Genomic DNA, 23,908 nt, shown 5'->3' on the forward strand with positions numbered 1-23,908 from the left:
GAAATACCAGTAAGACATTGTGTTAGTGTATCGAAAGAGTCGGAGTCATCAGGTGTTATTGATAAGTACAGCTGTGTGTCATCAGCATAGCTGTGGTAGCTCACATTGTAACCTGAGATAATCTGACCTAACGGAAGCATGTAGATTGAGAAGAGCAGCGGACCCAGGATAGAGCCTTGTGGAACACCATATCGGATATCATGTGTCTTTGAGATTTGATTACCACAACTCACAAAGAATTTTCTCCCTGCCAGGTAGGATTCAAACCAATTTAAGACCCTGCCAGAGAGGCCCACCCATTGACTAAGGCGATTTCTAAGAATATAGTGATCAATGGTGTCAAATGCAGCACTCAGATCTAAGAGGATGAGAACAGATAAATGGCCTCTGTCTGCATTTACCCGCAAGTCATTTACTACTTTAACAAGTACAGTTTCTGTTTTTTTCAGTTTTGCAAAGGTATGCTATATAAATATATATATTTTCTTTTCATTTGTTAAGAATATATAATTATAAAATTAGGATTTTTTTGTGTATAAAGCTATGTGTATTGTAAATAGTTTTCTTTGGAAAATTGGAGTAATTTTATTGTAAATAGTTTTATATGTAATGTGTTTATATAAATAATAACGCGAGAAGCGTCGTGGACGCTGTGTGGGCAGAGGGAAGAAGACGTATATGTGACGCTCTGTCTATTTCTTTTGTTTTGCAAAGGGGGTTTACTGAAGGAGGAAAATAAAAGCTCGTGTTCTAACTCAACGTGCCTACGTGATAATTATTTACACAACGCAGGAAAAAGCAGAGTCGAGTCGGTTACATAGGGTACTGTGGGTGCCGCCATGGGGTGCTGTAAAAATGGAGGCGCCATATTGGCTTGAGGTTTCCGCCTCACCAGGAAGTGCTGGCTGACCACGTGGGCGCAAGAGGGTTGGCCGACATAAAAGGACTTGCCAGCCTCACAGGGGCGAGCCTCAGTCGGGAGGAGGAGGAGAAAGCTTGTGAGGAAGAGTGGAGTCGGACAAGAGACAAGAAGAAGAGTGTTATTTGGTGCTTATACTGTGCTGTGTTGTGGGGAGCAACAGAAAATAAAGGAAATAAAAAGGTGAAATAAAGGCGTGCTGTGTGATAAGACTGGGCTCTGTGTCTGTCGTGCCCGGGGTTTGGGGAGCTGTACGCCCCCTGGTGGCCCACACTATGTAAACATTAAGTGACACATTTGTTTTGAATAGGGTTAGGGTTGAAGACGTGAATGGTCGGCGTGCTGACATGTCATACATTACGTTTGCTTAGACTTTTCATTAATGTCTACTAGCTCTTTATGAGTAAGTGGATTACCTTTTGCCTCGTGGGTCCAAGGAGGATGCCAGTATGGCTGTTCCACAAGTCCTTCCACCACGAGAGACAGCGGGTTTCCAGCGTGTTGTCACTTCCAGGACAGCAGAATGGTCAGGCAGGCCTGAAACATACAAAGAGCCTCACTGAACTCATTTGAAATTTGTTTAGTCCTGCCCGAGTGACAATGAAGCAGTGGCGTTTAGTTTCTTACCCAGGATGCACTGCGTAAGGTGAAACAACAAAAACCAAGATGAAGTGTTGGGGAGTCCATTCCATGTACCTGAAAAAAAAGTAATCTTAAGAGACCGAGTCCACAACTGAAGTGAAATACACGAGACAATATGGTGGATTTGGAGAGAATTGAGAATTTGAGGGGCTGGTGGCAGGATTGGCACTCCAGCCACTGTAAACGAAGCTCACACTGTTCAGGGCGGTTCTGAGGTGTCACCCACTGTGCAGGTGGATCACCCCGTGGTGGGTGCGGCAGGACGCTCTATCAGCGCAGGCTCCCACCCTACTCTACTGCTTATTATGGTTGTGATTTAACTTGTCCCTGGTTGTGAGGGCAGCTCAGTTAGTGATTGATGTGCACACCGAGACCAACGTGACTCCACTGCGGTGGTGAAGGGCTGAAAATCTTTCACAGTTCACTCTCCAACGGCCCCGTGACTTTCTGCTGTCTGTTCCTTTGTCATTTTCCTCGTCCAGCGATGGAGAACTGGGGTGTTTTGAGAACTGGAGCCACAAGTCAGGTCAGGCGGGGGGTCTGCAGAGGAAAGAGAGAAGGTGTTTAGTGTGCAACGCCACCCGCTGGCCTGGCATAGAAGTGAATTTATTTAAACCCATCGAATTCCTCCCATGCTGCCCGTGTGTGACGGCTGCTTCTCCTGGAACAAGGACTTCACGACGGGTGATCTCCTCATCCACACAATGGCATGCCGGGTCCTTGCTGCCCACTTGCAGAAGGTTTGGGTGGTACAGAGCTTTTGTTCTCCAGGATTGAGAGAATGTGCAACGCATCCATGCTTTATAATTCAGAGCTGTCGTCCAGCCATGTCCCCATTTGCAGCGTTATGTTACGGCTACAACCTTTACAGACTTCTCCTGTCTCCTGAGCCACAACAGGACCACTCAGAGTCCCACACACCGCCTGGGGTCTTTAGGACTTTGTGTCACAGTTGGCCTTCACTTTCACAGTGCAATGTGACTCTTGTCCTCCCATCAGTGGTTATGGCTACCTGCTCTTCACACGCTGGCAGGCTCACTGGTGACGTTTGTCCTGTCAGCCTCTTGAAATGGAGCGGGGTAACTGGGGTGAAGGGCTGTCGTCATCGCCCTACAGTTCAAACTTTTTACAAGTGAGATAACTCATTTTGTTTCTTCTTGTGTTCCTTATTGTGGTTATAAATTAACCAGCTGTGAGGTCCGCTCAGTTCAAACTACATCAGCAATCAGTGTTTGATGTTGCGCCATGCACAGTGGCGTAGCCAGCTTGCTGAAGGACCCCTTGTGCAGTGCCCTGAGGTGGGCTCCTCCTGTCTGGCATAACTCTTAGTAATTCATTCACCACTAGATCCTCAGGGCCAGCTGGGCAGTGGTGTCCAGGTCCGCGTCACTATCAGGTCACACGCTGGTGACAATCAAACCGGCTCTCTAAATGGAATTTGTAATAACTTTTTAAATCGCTTTATTACAGCCGCTGTAAGTTAGAAAGATAAAATAAAATATGGGAGTGGAATGTGGGAGTTGTGGGTAGTAGTAGTCGTACATAAATATATGTGAGATGGGGACCTGCTTGCTTTTCCAAGACAATTTTGTGAAAGAAGATGATTAAAATATAAGGTAAGCTACAAAGTAGAAACTGTTCTGTACTATAAAATAGAGCCATTTCAGTTTGTGACAAATTAAAATGACAACACCGGCTGACAGGATACGACTACACAATCAACGCATTTTACACAAGTTCTGAGAAAATAGGCATCCTAAAGTGGTGACGCTCACAAATCCTCACAGTACTGACACTAATGCACAGTCAGCCATAGTAAGGTACACAATAAAACATTACAGATTTGTTAAAACTGTTAAAGCTTACAAAAATGGAAGTGACTGACAAATCACAAATCATATTCCTTCTAATGTCACTAGTACCTTAAAATACCTTCTGTCATGCAAAAGTCTCACCATTGTTTGACCCGTCGGGTTGTCTGGCGTGCTCGTTTTAGATTGAGAGTCCAGCCGAGCCACTAAGTCTGTCTTGTGACCTGGTGCTTCTGAGGTCATTTTTGATGGGTTTTAACTTGAAGAACGATCGTTCAGACACAGCAACAGTCACTGGCGTAGTCGGCAGTAACATGTAAGCCGTGCAGATGTCACTGAAAGTAGACGACGGTGCACAGTGATCTGTCAGCCACAGTTCAGCTACTTCAAAAAACAGTCGACTTGGTTGACAAGATGGATTGAAAACATGCAATGAAATGACAACAATTGAGAGCAAAACGCCGGTGAAATGTCGCTGGTGTAGCGTTCAACGAGAAGATCAGCAGCAGAATACAATTCATCGTCAGCCATCGAGGTCAGAGTTGATGGTCACAAGACTTTGAACATTGAAGCCACTGCATCGAGACTGTGTTTTTTAAATCTATATGGGCCCCCCCCAAGCTCATAGGCTCTTGTGCACAATCTGCACAATCCATTGTTACGCCAGTGGCTGTGCACACCGAAACCACCACGACTCCACTGTGGTGGTGAGGGGCTGTACATCTTTCACTTTGTCATTTCTCCTCGTCCAGTGATGAAGAGCAGGGTGAGCCTGAGTGTCTGAATTCTGCTGCTGCAACACCGCTGTCTGTCTGAACACAAATTAAAAAGCGATGGACACTTTGGATGTGCAGCCTGACTTTTGCAATGATAACAAGTGTTACTGCACCTTCACTTGATGATGACCAGCTAATTCCAGTGGCATCGGACCAGGGTGGCTGCACTGCAGACGTTTCAGCAGCCGCTTTCTTGAAGCAGTCAAAGACGCTGCGCTGCTTCACATTTATATAATGGTGTACTTGGACGTGTTCCATGACGTTCTAGTGTTGCCCCCTTTTCTGTACATGCAACCACCGTTTTACATGCTGCATATTGCGTTTCGCCGCATTATCATTTACTAAAATGAGCCCACAGTTTTGAACGCTTTACCTGATCTGTCATGATGACTGGAGAGCACGCAGCCACGCGACTAAAACGTGATCATCTGAGACCTGCAGTGTCGTCATCATTAGGGGACGGTTAGGAATTTAAAAACACTGCTAATGTCAAAAAGGAGTAACGTTACAAAAATACCGGTAGCTTCACTGTTTTCCTGGGAGCAGATTGATATTTTGGAACTGGTACCAATTTAATATCACTTTTCGATACGCATCCCTACCTACAACTCAATAAAGTGTGTAGAATCTGAGGGGGTCTGAAGACTTTCTGAATCCACTGCATGGTTATATCAGCATCTCATGTTACCCTCAAGTTTATACACCTCAGCCAACTCCGCTTTTGTCCTGAAAATTCTGGAGGGACCTGGAAGGGAGAGGCAGTCAGAAGGGGTGGAGCCTGTGGGGAAGAAACATAATGACAGAGGGGTGGAGCCTAAGAGAGAGCGAGAGAGAGGGGCTATTAGACTGGGTGGAGCCTGTGGGGAAGAGAGATAATGACAGAAGGGGTGGAGCCTAAGAGATAGAGAGAGGGGCTGTTAGACTGGGAGATAATTACAGAAGGGGTGGAGCCTAAGAGAGAGAGAGAGGGGCTGTTAGTCTGAGTGGAGCCTATGGGGAAGAGAGGTAATGACAGAAGGGGTGGAGCCTAAGAGATAGAGAAGCTGTCATAAGGGGCTGAGTCTGTTAAAGAGAGAGAAAGGGGGCTGTAAGGGGAAGGTGAGAGGATATCTGAAGGGGCAGAGCCTAAGAGAGAGATATTGTCAGAAGGGGTGGAGCCATCATGACAAGCCATGCAGTGTGTGTGTGAGTGTGTGTGTGAGTGTGAGAGATGATGAAGCCTCTAAAGAGCAGCACTTGCTACATCTGCTCCTCTGCTGGCTTGTGTTCACGGCTACTGGTGAGTCTCAGGAAAGATCCTGCCTTTCATTGGCTCTCCAGCCCACAATTAAAGTGTCACAGCAAAGTGCGTGAGAAGTTCTATAAACGAGAGATTTCACTTTTTGATCCTTAATAAATGTGTCAACATTTCAGAAAACATGTTATCATTTTGTCATTATGGGATGTTAAGTGTAGGTTGATCTGCAAAAATGACAAATTTTCCCATTAAAAATGAAATTCACTACACAATAAAACGTGCAGAAAGCAAGGGGGTTCTGAATAGTCTCTAAATCCACTGTATGTTTAATTGTCATCTCAGGATACCTTCAAATTTACACACCCCAGCCTGTGTTGTTATTGTCCTGAAAATTCTGGTGGGGCCACACAGACTTGGGAGGGAGAGGCCATTAGAAGGGGTGGAGTCTTCAAGAGAGAGGGAGAGAGAAGGGAGGTTATCAGAAGGGGTGGAGCATGTGGGGAAAAGAGATGGTGTCAGAATGGCTGGAGCCTGGGGGCGCTGTCAAAAGGGGTGGAGACTATGGGTAAAAGGGACATTGTCAGAAGGGTTGGAGCCTAAGAGAGAGAGAAGCAGTCATAAGGGGCTGAGTCTGTGTGAAAAGGAGGAGGGGCTGACTGAAAGGGGCAGAGCCTGAGAGAAAGAAAGAGAGAGGGGGCTGTCAGAAGGGGTGGAGCCTGTGAGAGAGAGAGGGGGGCTGTCAGAGGGGGTGGAACCTGTGGGAAAGAGACATACTGTCAGAAGGGATGGAGCCTAAGAGAGAGAGAAACTGTCATAACGGGCTGTGTCTGTTAAAGAGAGAGAGAGAGAGAGAGAAGAGAAAGGGAGGCTGTCAGAAGGGGTGGAGCCTGTGAGAGAGAGAGGGAGGCTGTCAGAAGGGGTGGAGCCTGTGAGAGAGAGAGGGAAGCTGTCAGAAGGGGTGGAGTCGTCATGACAAGCCATGCAGTATGTGTGTGTGTGTGTGTGTGTGTGTGAGACATGATGAAGCCCTTATAGAGCAGCACTTGCTAGACCTGCTCCACTGCTGGCTTGTGTTCACGGCCACTGGCGAGTCTCATCCTGTAACATCCTGCCTTTCATTGGCTCTCCAGCCCAAAACTGCAGTGCCACAGCAAAGGGTCTGTACACCCTTCTGAATGAGAGATTTCAGTTTTTGATTTATAATAAATGTTCTAACCTTTCAGAAAACATGCCACCTTGTCATTATGGGAGTATAGACCGATGTTACCCATTAAAAATGAAATGTACAATACACTGAAGTGTGCAGAAAGTCGCAGGATCTCAGTACTTTGCCCAGTCTGCTGTATGAGGCTTCATGCCTCATTAAGGTTCCTGGAGCTCAGAGTGCCCCGGCCTGACCCCTTCTCCTTTTCCCTCTCCATCTCTCCCACTCTTTCTGTGTCTCTCCACTCGTGACGGGCTTTGGTGTCTTCTTGCTCCAGGTGACTTTAAACCTTTGCCAACAGATACATAATGAAACTTACATAATCGGGCACGACTCCCATTATATAAGCCGCTTACAGTTTGACACATGTGCTCGGCTGGTAACATTTTAAACGGGAGTGTGGACTTTGGAGCGGCTTGGCCTCCATCTATAAGCCACTGCCCCCCTTTAAAGACACACTTTGCGTGCCCGTTAGTCTGGGAAAGTGCACGACAGGACCTCGGCAACCTCCAGAGATGGCTTTTCGGTTGTTTGAAGGGAAGGAGCACGCCGCTCTGTATCAGAAGTTTCGCTTTCCTCCGCCTGAAGAGATTAAAAACGCAGTCCTGAAGTATCTGGACAGCAAAGTGAGACTTTTTTTTTAACTTTATAGATGCCGAGCATTTGATGACTGTGATACACAATTTAAAATTTGCATCTTCTTGTTGTTGTGTAATTAATAATAATTGAAAAAAAATACAGCCGGTGGCCAGGAAGGTGGAAACACCTGGGCTCGTCCATCCACGTAATTCCTCTGCAGACACAAAGGAGCAAACTTCAGATGGGCAGGCAGCCGAGCTGTGAGGCAGCAGCCCTCACCACCGTGCCACTCAGACCCACTTACTGAATTTAGTAAGGAAAACAAAATTTAAAGGCACAGCATTTTGGCTGCATAGAATTCATCAGGGGAGCAAATGAGAAGGAAAGGGGAGGAGAGGAAGGGGAAGGACGGAACAAATCGGGGGCCGGTGAGGGGAGGTGTGAAAGAGCTGCCATTAGAGAAGATGAAGGGAAGGGAGAGGTTAAAAAGTCAGTCTGTCATTGAGACCTGGAGACACGTGTGAGCTGAGCTTGTTTTGCTTTTCTTTGAAAAGGGTCTTTGAATACCTGTGAAAGAACCCAGAACGAGCGATTAGGGTAGTTGTGATTGAGGGACATGCGAAGTGTTCAACAATCGACTTTGTAAGGTCTACGATCTTAACGGCTTGAACGTGCTCCATGAAACGGTCTGCTGGACACCCCGTTGTTTAATACTGAAATTAACAAAGAGGGCCCAGATACAAGGGTACGGTTGGTGATACGTTTTCAGATGATACAATATACAGATCAAAGTATGTGGTGTGGAATGTGGCTGTCCTCGGTGAAGTGAGTCGTGGACGAGACATTAGTGAAGGTTAAGTACTGTATAGACTCGCGGATAAGTTCTTGATTTTATTGTATAATTTCTGGTATTTTATAATGTCAGTCGTATAAGTCGAATGCAGAAAACTCCTGCTGTTGGTCCAAGAGATTACGATATGCTAATGCCCACCTGAGAGAGTAACCACGGCACACACGGCCTTTTTCTTCTATATATGTGTGGTGTTATGGGTCCACAGCTCGTTGAGTAAAGGCCATTTTTAAATAAATAATCAATGTGCTCGCGGCTTAGCGAGGGACGTTAGGCCATAGTGGGCGCGGGCGATCCGTAGGGTGTGGGCGTTTCTCACCTAGTGCACAGGTGAGGAACTGCCCACATTCATGATTGTCCCGTGGCTAATGCTGCAGCTGCTGTGGCCCTCGTCATTTTTAAAAAAGAAGCGCGAGTCGGTTTTAGGGGAGGAAAAAAAGTGGAGAGAGAAAGGAAAGGAAAGGAGAGGACGGAGGTTACCGGGAGCAGGAGAGGAAGCAGACGGTGCGTGAGTGTGGTGAGCGCGCGATCGAGCGCTCGTGGACAGCTGCGTGGAAGCTGGGTGTTAGGCCGACACCCAGGCGTTTGTGTTGATGTCGCTCCCGCTGGCGATCAGGTAGCGGAGTGACCAGGGAAGGCGACTGGCCGGGGAGAGGCCATTGAAAGGCAGCGGAAGTCGGGAGACTTGGTGGTGGGAATCCCCAACGTGAGCGACCTGGCCGTTGTGGGAAACCAAGTTCTCCGGGACTGGGATGAGTGCCATACCGGAGCCAGGGATCGGGAGGTCTCCAGTCTCGAATGTGTGAAGTAGGAGGGCAGCTGCAGAGAGCGTCTTGCCTGCTGCGATACCCAAACGGGATTAGCAGGTGAGACGCTAACAGAAGAGCACCGGATTTGTTTGATGGTTTTTAAGACTGCTTCCTGATCATTTTAACCTCTGGTTTTAAAGGATTGTTTTTCTATTGATTTTAACCTCCTCGTTTTCATTTAATGGATTATTTATTTATTTATTGAAGAACTTGGAGTACTGCACTATTTATGAACACTTTTTATTTTGTTGACTGTTTTAATAAAAGCACTGTTTTCACTTTTAACCATTCCCTTGTTCAGATGCTCAATTAATGCCTTCACTGACTAGCTCACTCGGTTTCATTATCGACGGTGTTGGGTTCAAGGGTTCCCAAACAGCCAAGGGAGCGTGGAGCCAGAACCCACATCGTCACAATATGGTGCCTACGTGACCAGGCGGTAATACCCGAACTATTCAGAAGTGACGTTTGCACTGTCTGTGCTTTTTGTATCTCACACTTTTATCGTAAGAGCATGCCTTATCTATGATGGAGCGTTCGATCAGAAGAAAATATAAAGCTGGTTTTAAATTAAACATCGTTGAAGTGGAAAAAGAAATTGGTAATTGCGCTGTTGCAACAAAATTTGATGCATTTGAGAAACTGGTGCGAGATTGGAGGAGGCAAGAAGATGTAAGAAAAAACTGTGTCATATTTTTGAACGGGCATATAAGTCGGTGTCTGATTTTATGATCGATTTTTCGGGTTTCAAGACCTGACTTATATGCAAGTATATACCGTACTTCAAAGAAGGAGATCAAGGGTAGAGTTAAGGGAAAAAAAAGGCTCCTGTGGAAAGTCGCGTCTGCAGGTCTGGTCAGGTCAGGTTGGGGAGCAGGCACTGTGTCACAAGAACGGACGGGAGACATAGAAAGGTTTGGGGCAGCCACCCGTGTATTATGCCCAGGGTGCAAAAGGTTTAATTTTTGTAGAGTCATATCTGGTTCAATGTCCGAAACAGAACTGAGAACATGTGGCAAAGATGGCGGCTTTAAAGGTCTGGAGAGGAAGTGACGTCATCACAGGCACTGGAACCAGAAGTGACATCATCACGGGAGCTGGAAAAATGGAAGTGACGTCATCTGGGCAAGAAGTGACGTCATCATGGGCACTGGTACCCATAGACATCTATAGGTAGACGCCGCATTCACTGTGTTGCCCAGTCAACACGATTCGTCAGCGCGTCCTCCATATTGCGAGTGACAAAAGTGCCATTTAAACTAATACAGGTAGAGGTGGAAGCCAGGTTTTCTGATGAAAAAACAATAACATTTAAAACAGTATTGTTTACATACAACAGATTTTGGCGAATTGTTTACATGCAATTATTTATATCCATTTATACACTAATAATGGCAATTATTAAATAATAATAATTATTATTATTATTAAATAATTCCTCCCATGTTAGTAACATTTCTCAGACTGCCATCTTCCATCTCCGAAACATTTCTAGATTTCATCCTGTTCTTACACAACACAGTACTGAAGTATCAGTTAATGCCCGAGTCACCTCACCTATAGATTACTGTAATGCTATTCTATCTGGCATCTCACAAAAACGTATCCATCCCTTACAACTTCTTGAAAATTCTGCTGCCAGGATAATAACCTGCTGTTCTAATCCACTGAACATAACACACCGACTCTCTCTCGACGTCACTGGCTCCCTGTTCACTACTGAATACGATACTCAATCCCGCTCTGAACATTTCAAGCTCTCCACACCTCACTGATCTCCTCCAGACTGGCACTCCTCCCGCTCACTTAGATCCTCATCTGCAGCTCCACTTTCTGTCCCACACGTCAGACTCAGTGCTATGGGAGTCGAGCGTCTCTCCTGGTGCTCCTCAACTCAGGAATTCTCTTCCCTCTCATATCCGTCAGCTCGATTCAATAACACATTTTAAAACTGCCTTCAAAACTTATCTTTTCAAACTGGCATACCACTTGAGAATTTTTCACTATTACTGCCAGTCATCTTTGTTTGTTTGCTAATTATTGCTTTTTGATTTATCATTCTCTTGTTTTTATCCATCCATTATCCAACCCGCTATATCCTAACTACAGGGTCATGGGGATCTGCTGGAGCCAATCCCAGCCAACACGGGGCACAAGGCAGGAAACAAACCCCGGGCAGGGCCAGCCCACCGCAGGGCACACACATACAGACACACACACACGCCAAGCACACACACTAGGGACAATTTTTAGAATCGCCAATGCACCTAACCTGCATGTCTTAATTTTACTAATGTTGCTTAATTTTATTGTAAGGTGACCTTGAGTGCTAAGATTATAAAACGGGATTTTCAAATGGCCAAATATAACCAAAACAATTGTTCAACCTTACCTGTGAAGTGTAATCCCCCGGGATCTGGTTTGGAGTGTACAGCGGTTTGCACAATTCCAAGCAGCACATGCGTGAGGCATCTTTATCCATTACTTCACTCCACAGCAGTGCCACTCGCAATATGGCGGTGACATTGATGTACAATGCTGCTGGTCATGCGGCATCTTGTAATTCTATGTCTATGCTGGAACCAGAAGTGATATCATCACGGGCGCCAGAAAAATGGAAGTGACGTCATCTGAGCAGGAAGTGACATCATCATAGGTGTCGGAACCCTGTGGAATTTCCCACGAATGGTCTGCAGAGGATTGAAAGAAAATGTCAGTGCACCTCATCACCCCCTGGTCAGACATGGAATTGTCACTATTTGAGTCCATTAGCTGCCAACTGGTACAGCAAACCCACCACACGACGAAACACCTTGGGATCCCAGTTGTCAACCCACCAGGCAGTCCCACCCTCCGGAAATTACCATTGATCTGCAGCAGGGTGGTGTTACGTGGGCATCTCCTTGGCCTGGTCCAGCCACTCAGGTCCTCAACAATGAGGGTCCTCTTAGCTGGATCACCCTCAGGTAATCGCACCACATGGCCGTAGTGCCGTAACTGACGCTCCTTCACAATGAGGCTGATAATGTGCCTCATTTGGGACTCCGTGAGCAACATAAAGTCAAACCAGTGGCACCCAAGGATTCTCTGAAGACACACACATGACACACTTCATCTCAGGTCACTGGGTAGCGTCCATGTCTCATAAGCAGGAAGCACCATGACTCCAAAGACTTGGACCTTTGTCCTTTTATAGAGATATCAGGAGCGCCACACACCCCTTTCCAGTGACCTCATGATCCCCCCATGCTCTCCCAATCGATCTACTGACTTCATAGGAAGAGTCACCAGAGTCACATGACTGTCACTGCCGAGTTAAGTAACCCTCTCGACAAAGTCGACACTCTCTTAAGTCTGCAAAATGGGGAAATTATGTTTGATGACCTGTGAGAAGGACAGAGTGTTAGAACAGAATGGGAGGACCAATGGGATGTGGGATTCATTATAGAGTGGATGTTATGAGGTCTGCTTCTGACCTGGTTGAGGTCCCTGACCACAATTTGAGGAGGGTATCCTCAATCAATGACGAAACTCCTCATTCAACCTCATGACTGTTGATGTGGCGGAGTCTCAGGAACTGTGATTGAGGTTCAAGAGCCAGGAATGGAAGGAGCTGCAGAGAAGGCAACAGCGTAAGTCGGTTCTCACCAACTAATAGGTCACATCTTTTGGCAGTTGTGAGATTTTTCCGTTGCATGTGAGAGTTGGCTTGTAATAGATGGTGGTTTGGAGTCCTGGAAAGCTGATAGAAAGAATGATGGCTAAGAGTTATGGTGGAAATGTTGACTGCACACCTGAGAGATTGAAGGCAACTAGCAAAACTATTAATGAATTACTGCAGTGGGCTTCTGGAGCAACAGGCGGCACCAACACAACTGTCAGTGTCATCTTTTCTTTTGTAAGGATCTGGTACAAAGCCTAGGTAGAAAGAAAAAGAAACCCTCTTCCACCCTCGCACCTCCCCATATACGACAAGAAACCAGTTTAAGAGTAGAAAGGTTCAAGCAACTGATTGACTCCAGACACCCACTCCACCACCACCAGGAAGTTAATCGGCGACTACCTTCATGTCAGAGCTTCGCCATGGTGACCCAATGAAGCTCTACCAACACCTCAAGAGCATCTAAACAATGGGACATCCCCCTCTAGGAAAGACTGGGTCACGCTTAACCGAGCTAAGTCAAAGGTGGGCAAAACAAGGGACAACCTATTTAGATGGGGCCTCACAACAAGCGCTGAATGTCCCTGTGGTGAGTCCATCCAAACAATGGACCACATTCTCCATGAATGTTCTCGTGGCCCTACATGCACCGATGAAGATCTTACCTGGATAAGGCAGTGACGTGATTAGATATGACTCTTCCACCCTGCCAGTGAAGATGCTGGCATAGTGAGGTCCCATTCTAGGACCAACAGCAACTCTAAAACGTTATCAAAAGAGAAAGAATTGTGGGTAAGAACCAGCTCTGTCAGTCTGAGGAGGGTATTAACAGGAAGGATCCTGGCCTGGAGGTCTGTCTGAGGGCCTTCCTGTTTCCTGAGGAATGACTGTGTACACAGAGGGGATGTCCATGGTAAAGATAAAGCAGTCAGGACCATAAAACCTAAAGCTACAAAACAACTGGAGAGCATAGTTAGCATCTTTGAAGTATGAAGGCAGAACTTCAGCCAGTGGTCTCATAAGACTGTTGGGGGACACTGAAATGTGACTGGTGGGACAGCTGCATACAGAAACAATTAAGGGTATCCAGGATTTTTCGGTTTGCGGATTGTGGGGAGAAGGTCAAACTGAGATACCTTGTGGGATTTTAGCAATGGTGAGAAGAAAAGGTAGGACTGACCTCCTACTGGAAATCACCTCTCATATCCTGCGTGATGGGGAGATAGGCAGCTGTATTAGTGGTTACATTTGTGCATTTGGTATCTCCACATATAAAAGGCAAAGCCCTCACTGACACCTCACTGTCTCTCCCACTTTCTATATTGGTGGGAAGCTGAAATTTCGTGTGCTCATTCCTTGCAGTGTACTTACAAAAGTCAGGTATGTTTCATGTCCTATTGCAGCACCCAAGGGGGGTGTACCCTATAAACTGTATGCAGTATAGAAATAGGGGAAACCCTACCTCACTATTTCTGTGACTTCCAATATATTTAGGAAGACCAAATTTCCCATGAACATCCTTTACACTGTACTTACAAACATTTAGTATCATGTTTCATTTTGTGCCGTTCCCCTTAACGAAGTTTCGAAAATAACGTCTTCTTTTTGGCGGTTCTCACCATTATGCCATAAGGAACTTTTGGAACTGACCTCTCCTTTTGGCGGTTTCATTCCTTATTGCCGTTAACAGACAATTTATTTCATAGCAGAGACGCACCAGGGCCGCCCCCGGTCCCCCTTCCTTTTTCCGCGCACCTACCACGTGGTTGGCTCCCTGCCTCTATACATTAACGACATCCTGCGCTGATGTGCCTCCTCACTCGCCTCCTTCTTTTCCTCGGCTGTTCGTCGTGTTCACTGCTCCCTTCTTCTTTACTCCACCGCTTCAAGCCTGCTATTGTTCGCCTTCCTCACGTCTTCCTGCTGGTGACTCCTGCCTTTTCATTTCGTTTCTTCATACTCTTAATCCTCCGGGCAGGCCTCCGCATACTCGACTTTTGAAGGTCGGCGCACCAATTACATTACTACGAACCTTACAACCACCAAAACTTTGTAACGACACCAGGCTTCAGATCAAGTCTCTGCACTAGAACCTATTTTAACCTATTTTCTATTTAACCCCACTGGAATGCCAGTCCATCCATCATTTTTACTGGACAATCAGTGGACCTTTTTCCACCAGATCGGTGAGTGCAGTTCATTTTTAACATTGTTAAAAACACATTGAAGCATGAAACTCTGTGGCCTTCAAAACCTGCCAAATGGTGTTCTGAAAATTTTTAGAGAATAAATCATTAATCGTTATAAATCAATAAACAGTATAAATCATTAAGAAAAAAATGTAAAATAAAAGACAAGTGGGTGGCACGGTGCCTCATTTGTGCTGCTGCCTCGCAGTTAGGAGACCTGGGTTCGCTTCCTGGGTCCTCCCTGTGTGGAGTTTGCATGTTCTCCCCGTGTCTACGTGGGTTTCCTCCCACAGTCCAAAGACATGCAGGTTAGGTGCAGTGGCGATCCTAAATTGTCCCAAGTGTGTGTGTGTGTGTGTGGGCTGGCGCCCTGCCCGGGGTTTGTTTCCTGCCTTGTGCCCTCTGTTGGCTGTGATTGGCTCTAGCATACCCCCGTGACCTGGTAGTTAGGATATGGATGGATGGATAAAAGACAAGTCAGGTTTTTCTGTATTCATAAGAATTGCTTCCATTCCACTTCCATATGACATACCGGTGGGCTCGTCCTGATATCTTGATATGCAAGACGCTGAGCTTTTTGGGGTTCAACTCTGTTTTGGACCCTCTGGACATGAAAAAAAAGGTAATTTTTTAGGCCTTATAATGAAGAATAAACCAGCAGGTGTCTCCAGCGATCAGAAGGACACATCAACCAACCCCAGGGGTTCACCCCCTAATAGGATACGAGGGGTCAAAGTGACTCCTTTTCACAACACTTTAAAAAATGTCGACCGCTAATCTCGGCACGTAGAGTGTCATTTTAAGCTATTATTTGGAGGTCGCTGATCACAAATATGATCATATTGTTGATATTCTTTACCGGTCGTTCGTCGTCCTCTAAGAGCCACTTCCAGAAGGTTAAAAATGACAAATTTCAAGCATGAGCTCGTGGGGCGTCATTTTAGAGCAGGGGTCCCCAACTCCAGTCCTGGAGGGTCTCAGTGGGCTGCAGGTCTTCATTCTAACCCTTTTCTTAATTAGTGACCTGTTTTGCTGCTAATTAACTCCTTTTCCTTTCATTTTAATCAACTTATTTTTTAAGATTTGCTCCCCTGAATTTCTTCATCGTTCCTCTGAATTGTTTCATTTCTTTCCTTAAATGGCACCCAAACAGAAATGAAATGTGAAGTGAGTGAGCCAACAGAAGACCAGCTAAGTCAGGGCCTCAAACTCTAACCAGTTTTTTAATGAGGCTTGTCGTTAATTAAACTCGTTCCTTAATTCCATGGCTTGTTGCTGCTCTCATTGTGCCATAACAGACATTTCTGAAATTGTGGATTTTCTCTTTTCTAAGAGCACTGGAGACCTGAGCAGATCATCATTCCCGAGACCCTCACCTTTCTTTATTTTCAGGTATTGTGTGATGGTCACAGTTTGCTGCTCGTATTTTGGCTCATTTTGTATCTCATTATTGTTTGGCTGCTAATTAAAGAAAAAGAAACAATGAAGGGGTCTGAGTCTTCAAAAGCAACTCAATTCAAATGAATGGAAAATGAGTTAATTAGCAGCAAAAACAGGTCACTAATTAAGAAAAGGGTTAGAATGAAACCCTGCAGCCACTGAGACCCTCCAGGACTGGAGTTGGGGACCCCCTGTTTTAGAACATTTCAAGGTCAGGATGATTTGGTGACTTTTGATCCTTTCCTAGCCCTCTGTCGATGTCTGTCACAGGGTGACAAATGACACATTTCTATTATAATCGAGAATTTCCAAACTTTAAACATTTCGACTGAAGCCGACATTTTAATATTTCAGACATATTTTTTTATTATGTACTTGTACCTCATGAAATAAATCGTTACATTTCAGATGAATGCCCCAAATTAGGGGGGGCTTATGCTAATTCTGACTTTTTTTTTTGATATGCAGAAGAAAACTCTGCATGCTCTGGCTGTGGATATCGGCTGTGGGACGGGGCAGGTGAGCAGATCTCTAGCGCCACACTTTGAGAAGATAATTGGGGTGGACATCAGTGAGGCCCAGCTAGACGAAGCCAGGAAAGAAACCAACTTGAGTAACGTCAAGTACATGTAAGTGCGACATGCCTGGGGCATGGCGTCTTTACCCATTCATTTTCTAATTGCACACATCTGAGGGTCGCTGTGACCACAGTCTTAACAGGGCTGAAAAGACATTTTTTTCCCCATAATGCAATTCAGCTGTCACTGGGGCATTTCCCAGGGCTTGTTGTAGGTATGTATTGGTCTGCAGCAGGTTGGCTCGATGGTTTTTACTACCCTGGGCAAAGCTGAAAATGATGCCCCCCTCCATTGCCCCCGAAAATCTCATAACCCTGTTATGAAACGCTCATGCTATAGAAGGTAGGAGTGTTGCTGTTTCAGCCACGATTGGTTGATGCCCACTGCATTGCCCGATTTTATTGATCATTGGGTAGCAGTAGTTATGACTACAAGGTGATTAGTTAAATGAACTGTAACTGTGCGTGAAACTGACAGGTTTTAAACTTTAATGTTGTGTGACATTTCACTGTCATATGTTGGAAAGGAAAACAGGAGGCTTCATGGGCTGAAGGGGTGTGGAAATGCAACTCGACACAACTTCAAGACAAACAGCTCAAAGTGAAGAGTCACACCCCAAGCCAACTTTTTCCAGGCACAACAAAAATAGCCCAACTGCATTTGAAACCACCCAATCTGGCACCTACACTACAGAACTGAACTCAAACGAACCTAACTGTGTGTCAAGGTCTTCATCCCATCAACCCCTGCACACTCCTGCTGGCTGCTGGGAATTGAAGTCCTCTCTGTAAACTCCGGCACAGGTTCAGCACAATAGTAGACTTGTCCTCATATTGACAGAATGTCCTCAAATAAACTGGCACTCGATTGGAGAAGGGCATTCTCAACCCCCCAATACTAGTTAGGTTTCAGCCTGGGTTGACCCTCCCCAGCTGGAGTTCAGATGTCCCTTTTATGTCTGTTTTGTTCATTTTTTTCTGTTAACATTGCTGTTCATTTAGTTGCTTTATGCCCAAGCGCCTTTTGTTATGCACCTTGTGTTTTGTGTGTGGTCCCCCCAAGAGGAGAGGCCACCTGCTCATCACCACCACCCTCAAACAACTGTCCTCAGCCCTGTGAAGACTGTCGAAAGCCCACAGGACCCACAGTTCATTGGATGTGCTGGCGTGGTGAGCTGTGTTGGTTTTGTGACACATTTGTGCTTTGTGATTATTGGACCTTTGACCCATTTTTCTTTGGTTTTTTATGGCCGTTCTTTGTTTTGTGTTTGTTTGATTTCTTCAGTCAACTCCTTTAATGCTCTTTGGATGACTACAGAGCATTTTCAGGAAGTAAATCTTATTTATCGAAACTCTTTGCTTGCCCTTTTTGTGACTAGCTGAGGTTTGACAGTTTGCCCCTCTAGTGGGCATTTTTAGGATTTTTTGGGGGACTTTCTTGCCTCAGAACTCTCTAGTTCAGGGGTCTTCAACCTTTTTTCCCCTGAGAGCTACTTTTACAAAATGAAAATGGCCGAGAGCTCCTCGTGTTGTCTAACGTTTCTTCTCATAGCTTATTTCAACCCATACAAACTGAATACGCTTGTTTTGCCTGAACATTTACAAAATGTTGGTGTCCACAACTCACATTTTGCATTAAAACATCACAAAAAATATTTAGTTCACCTGCAAGTGCATGTTGTGTGTCTGTATGCATTTTCTAGTGGATCTCACTCTACTGAATTAAAACAAAACAATGCAATTCCAAATCCACAGATATGACTTCTTCATTTGTCATTTTGTCACATGTCACTGTGTCACTTTATTCACATGTCCAGTCACCTGTGTGTTGTGTTTTTTAGTTCGTCAGATGACTGGCACTGAGGTGTCTGGTGGAGTGGAGCCCCCTTAGGTTCACTCTTATGGAGTCATTTCAATGTTTGTCTCTCAGTCTTGTTCTGAACTTTCATTTCATGACATTCACGTCACAGACTCTCAGAGGTATGGAGACCCAAACAAAGCAGACATTCTCAGAGCTGCTTGGTGAAGATTCTTATAGTTATCAGGCTCTACTAAACTCCAGAAATGCTGTTGAGACTTTAACTGCACATTATTTTGAAGATTTACTAATATATAATATATAAAATCTAATATAAAAATATAATATATAAAATATAATATGTAGTGCTGCTGCCTCACAGTTAGGAGACCCAGGTTTGCTTCCCGGTTCCTCCCTGCATGGAGTTTGCATGTTCTCCCCGTGTCTGCGTGGCTTTCCTCCAGGTACTCCAGTTTCCTCCCACAGTCCAAAGACATGCAGGTTTGGTGCATTGGCGATTCTAAATTGTCCCATGTGTGTGCTTGGTGTGCTTGGTGTGTGTGTGTGTGTCCTGCGGTGGGCTGGCGCCCTGCCCGGGGTTTGTTTCCTGCCTTGCTTCCCGTGTTGGTAGGAAAGGCTCCAGCAGACCCCCGTGACTCTGTAGTTAGAATATAGCAGGATGGATAATGAATGGATGGAAAATATATAAAATCCAATGTCTGTGGTATAGCTGGTCCGTATAGCTGGTCCGCGGCTTCCAATAAAAAAAGGCTATGTTTTAAATCCGGATCCGCCGTTCTCCATGGGCGCGATTGCATGACTGCAGGGAGTTAATGAGGTGGTTGGAGTGAGTCACACCTGCACGTGTGGGTGCAGTCATTCTCGATTGCCTCATTGGCTTCCTGCAGTGTATGATTAAGGCACTGCGCCCATGGAGGCACATGGGGGTGTATATATGTGGGTCGAACCCAGAGAAAAGGGATGACTAGAAAGATCGAGAAGAAGAAAAAGAAGGAGAAGAAGAATGAGAAGGAGAAGGAGAAGGAGAAAGAGTAGGAGAAGGAGAAGGAGAAGAAGAGGGAGGAGAAGGAGGAGGAGAAGAAGAAGAAGAAGGAGAAGGAGGAGAAGGAGAAGAAGGAGGGAGGGGTAGGAGAAGGAGGAGGAGAAGAAGAAGAAGGAGAAGGAGAAGGAGAAGGAGAAGGAGAAGAAGGTGACGGAGAAGGAGAAGAAGGAGGGGGAGAAGGAGGGTGAGGGGAAGAGCAGTCCTAGCAGGATGATCTGGCCACCTATAGAAAGAGACAGAGTGAGCTGGGGCCTTGTGAAGGAGCGTTAGGCTGATGCGCTCTGGGGGCTAATTTGCCCCACTGATTGTTCGAGTGAGTGGGGTGAGCAGGGTAGGTGTCCTCCCAAGAGAACTGAGGAACAACTACGGGTGCACGAAGGATGAAGGGAGGAGAGCAGACCTCGAACGGTCTGGCAGTGACATCCATAAGGAGGCCCAGGCGGAGGCGGCTGAAAGGAGCTCATAGCTGTTGGGGTCAACCGCCAGCTGATGGAGCAATGGGTGAGCCGGGGAGAAAGAGTGACGGAGGTGGGTCGGAGAATAACGAGAGAGAGAGAGAGAGACTGCTTTTTAACTTCTGTACATTTTAACCTCATATTTTAATAGACTTATTTATTGATGGTTTTTATCCCTACTGGACATTTGCTTTAATGGATTTATTTATTGAAACAAGACACACTGCACTTTTTGTTTGAACACTGAGATTATTGTTTTAATAAAAGCACTTTTGCACTTTTGGAAATATCCCCCGGCTACGTGTGAGATTTGTCCTCATTTGTCAGCTCATCTCGGTGACATTACCGACGGTGTTCGGTTCAAGGGCTCCCATAAATACGGATGGGAACGTGGAGCGCACCCGCATCATCACAATGTCTCTCTGTCTGTATCTGTCCACTTTTCACGAGAGAACAACTTAACGGATTTAGATAATTTTTTTCTATAATTTGCTTGAACATTCTGGTTGATTTTAAGACTTCTCTCATTTCGCTATGTAAACTCCGCTTAGCTAGCGAGTAAGAGAATAATTGAATTCAACTGTGTTTGATATTTAGAATAAAATGTTACTTAGGTCTTGATGAGTCTGAGTCTGAATTGTCTCTGAAGTGAATGCCACATTGAAAAGAGAGATTGCAGTTCAGATTGTGGATCGTGATTTTGTGTTAAAAGGATCGTGATATGATTGTTTGGAAAGATCGCCCACCCCTAATTTGACTAATCAAGTTTTCAAATTTATGTAGGATTTATTGACCCTTTGGCGAGCTACTGGTAGCTCACGAGCGACGTGTTGGAGACCCCCGCACTAGTTCATAACAGTATTTCTCTGCACTGCCGAATGGCTAATGAAAAAGGCATTAAGTTGAAGCAGGAGGCACAGGCGCAACTCCCTTTGGATGCCCCACAGCACTGACAGACAACTCAGCACAAAGAAAAAAGAATTTCTGACAACCAATTTAAAAAATCAGAATGTACCGTATATACTCGCGTTTAAGTTCTCCCGCGGATAAGCCAGGACTTGATTTTTACTCTATTGGTCTAAGTGATTACGATATGCTAACACTGACCTGAGAGAGTAGCCACGGGGCACACAGCCTTTTATTTCTATGTATTGTGCCTACGTAACCACACGGTAATACCCGAACTATTCCGAAGTGACGTTTGCACTGATTTGTGCTTTTTGTATCTCACACCCTCAGACACCTTTATCGTAAGAACATCCCTTATCTACGATGGAGCGTTCGATCAGAAGAAAATATGGTTTTAAAATGAAAAGTCGTTGAAGTGGCAAAAGAGATTGGTAACTGCGCTGCTGAAACAAAACTGGTGTGAGATTGGAGGAGGCAAGAAGATGTAAAAAAAAATTAAGGGTCGCACTTTTGAACGGGCGGATAAGTCAGGGTCTGATTTTATGACTGATTTTTCGGGTTTCAAGACCGGACTTATACGCGAGTATATACAGTATTTATTTTATTTAAAAAGTAAGTATTCAATTCCAAGTAACTTTACGATTCTAATTATTATGGGTGGCATCTATAGTGGATGAAATGCCACTGGAAAATCTAAGCCCACAGTTCCTTCAATCAGCTATCTGTGCCAAACAACCACCAAAATTTAGGCTGGTATGGACTCGGAATGAAGAAGTGCCAGGAAATGCCATTTACTGTACCTGAGACTGATAACAAATATTCTTTTGTCATTTGTCTTGTCACATTTTTTGTTTTTTTACAGAAAATGTCATGCAGAAGACCTTCCTGCTGATGATGGCTCTGTGGATTTGATCACAGCCGCTCATGCTGCCCACTGGTTTGACAAAGAAAGGTTTCTGAAGGAAGTCAACAGGGTCCTGAAGCCCGGGGGGTGCGTAGCCCTGTTTGGGTTCACCACGGGGATTGAATTTTCCTTTCCTGGCGTAAACCCTGGACGTTTAACAGACATTTATGAAGAGGTGAGGCAGTTTATAAACACTCACAGACGTGACGAAAAGTAAGAACACCCAATGAAACGTGATTTTTTTCTTTTTCACTTTCTTATATACGAAATATAGGGAAAATATTGTAATCATCTAAAAATCTGATGTCGATATTTTGATGAATCTCGACGTTTTAGACCTCCCTGACTTTTTCGTTTACGAAGTACAGGGAAAGTATTGGAATACTCCAAAAATTCCATTTCGAGATTTTGATGAACCTCGATGTTTTAGACCTCCCTGAGTCCGAAAATACCATTTTTGTAATTGTCTGTCTGTCTGTCTGTGTGTGTGTGTGTGTGTGTGTGTGTGTGTAAACACGATAACTTGAGTACGCTTTCACTTTGGCCAACCAAATGTTACATACAAGTATGAGGTATAAAACAGAGATTTCTATTTGGGCTATTTCCGCTAACTGGAAGTGCTACGTTATTTGAACACATACTCCATTTTTTTTTTTAATTCATGCAGCTGCAGAGTCCGATTTATTCAACTTTACTTGTATAATGATTATTCAATATATTATTAATTTGATTTGATTTACTGCTGATGGTTCTTTAATGAACGTAATATAAAAATATAATCCTTGTCTTGAGGTTTACTCCTCAAATATCCATCCCCATATCTGAGTATCGTATATTCTCACGTATAAGTTGGGTCTTGAAATTCTAAAAATCGATCATAAAATCAGTCCCCGACTTATATGCCTGTTCAAAAATGCGACCCTTAGCTTTTTTTTACATCTTCTTGGCTCCTCCAATCTCACACCAGTTTCTCAGACGCATCGAATTTTGTTGCAGCAGCGCAGTTACCAATTTCTTTCGCCACTTCAATGACTTTTAATTTCAAACCAGCTTCATATTTTCTTCTGATCAAACTCTCCATCGTAGATAAGGGATGCTCTTACGATAAATCTGTATGAAGGTGTGAGATACAAAAAACACAAAACAATGCAAACGTCACTTCGGAATAGTTTGGGTATCACCGTGTGGTCACGTAGGCACAACGGAGAGTAAAAAAGGGCCGAGTGCTCCATGGTTGTCAGGTGGACATTAGCATATCGTAATCTCTTGTACCAATAGTGTGAGTTTACCACATTCGACTTATACAACCGACATTACAAAATACCAGAAATTATACGGTAAAATCAAGTCCCGACTTATCCGCAAGAGAACTTAAACGCGAGTATGTACGGTATACGAGAAAGTTTAAGGGAGACCACTCCCGATTTTTAACATTTGTGGACATATCAAAATGTGATCTTCGTTTAAAGAGTATCTTTAGGCAAAGGTGACATAATAGAACCCACATCATACCACATTTACAATTTGTAGCCCACTTACTCATTTAAACAAATGTTGCATGTGGTCAAAATAAGTCCACCCCTCCATTTCTCACTACCTCAGATACCAGAAATTTGATTCAGGTGCAGATGATAAGAAGAGCATTAGAGAGCAGCAGTTCCCAAACTCGGTTCTGGGGACCCCCTCTGGCTGCAGGTTTTTGTTCCCACCAACGTCTGTTTTTAATTGGACTTCCAGCCTAATTAAGTGAGCTATTGGAGTCAAAGGTGTGGGATTCAAACCCACCTGTGAGGCACGATTAATGGATGAATGGATTTATTTAATGTACATAATGTTCAGAAAAGACCTAAGCGAACATTAAAATGAAGTATAGTATGAGCCTGCTTTATGTCTTTAATCCTGTGAGCTGTTTGTGTCTTTTCATGCAGGAGTTTGAGCACATGCTGCCTTACAGAAGCAAACTGCTATTTGTGAACGATTCTATGTTGCAAGAGTTGTTTGAGGCCATCGACTATCCAGAGAAGGAAAGGTATGGTTTAGGTCCTGAGGTTATGCACGTGAAGTTTTCTTGGCTTCAATTTAAAA

The 23,908-nt window shown here is 44.8% G+C and overlaps 1 protein-coding gene and 1 long non-coding RNA gene across 3 annotated transcripts in view; one reads left to right on the forward strand and one right to left on the reverse strand.

Annotated features, from left to right (window-relative positions):
• Window positions 1–562: 562 nt before the first annotated feature.
• LOC120530498 lies at window positions 563–3,883 on the reverse strand. 2 transcript variants are annotated; one of them, XR_005633972.1, is made up of 3 exons: window positions 3,517–3,883; window positions 1,547–1,615; window positions 563–1,456 (listed from the first exon to the last, which is right to left on the reverse strand). It is a non-coding gene; the product is annotated as an uncharacterized LOC120530498 (long non-coding RNA). The 2 variants fall into 2 exon arrangements; XR_005633971.1 differs by lacking the exon at window positions 3,517–3,883 and adding an exon at window positions 1,930–2,053.
• Window positions 3,884–7,047: 3,164 nt separating this feature from the next.
• Window positions 7,048–23,908, forward strand: part of LOC120530755 (putative methyltransferase DDB_G0268948) — a 31,310-nt gene continuing 14,449 nt past the window's right edge. The window contains exons 1-4 of the mRNA XM_039755314.1: window positions 7,048–7,215; window positions 16,586–16,746; window positions 21,782–21,998; window positions 23,752–23,852. Coding sequence (XP_039611248.1) covers window positions 7,105–7,215; window positions 16,586–16,746; window positions 21,782–21,998; window positions 23,752–23,852 — 590 coding nt within the window. The 5' untranslated portion in view covers window positions 7,048–7,104. The remainder of the gene's footprint in view (window positions 7,216–16,585; window positions 16,747–21,781; window positions 21,999–23,751; window positions 23,853–23,908) is intronic.

The sequence above is a fragment of the Polypterus senegalus genome, chromosome 6 (genome assembly GCF_016835505.1).
Source record: "Polypterus senegalus isolate Bchr_013 chromosome 6, ASM1683550v1, whole genome shotgun sequence".
NCBI classification, from domain to species: Eukaryota; Metazoa; Chordata; class Cladistia; order Polypteriformes; family Polypteridae; genus Polypterus; species Polypterus senegalus.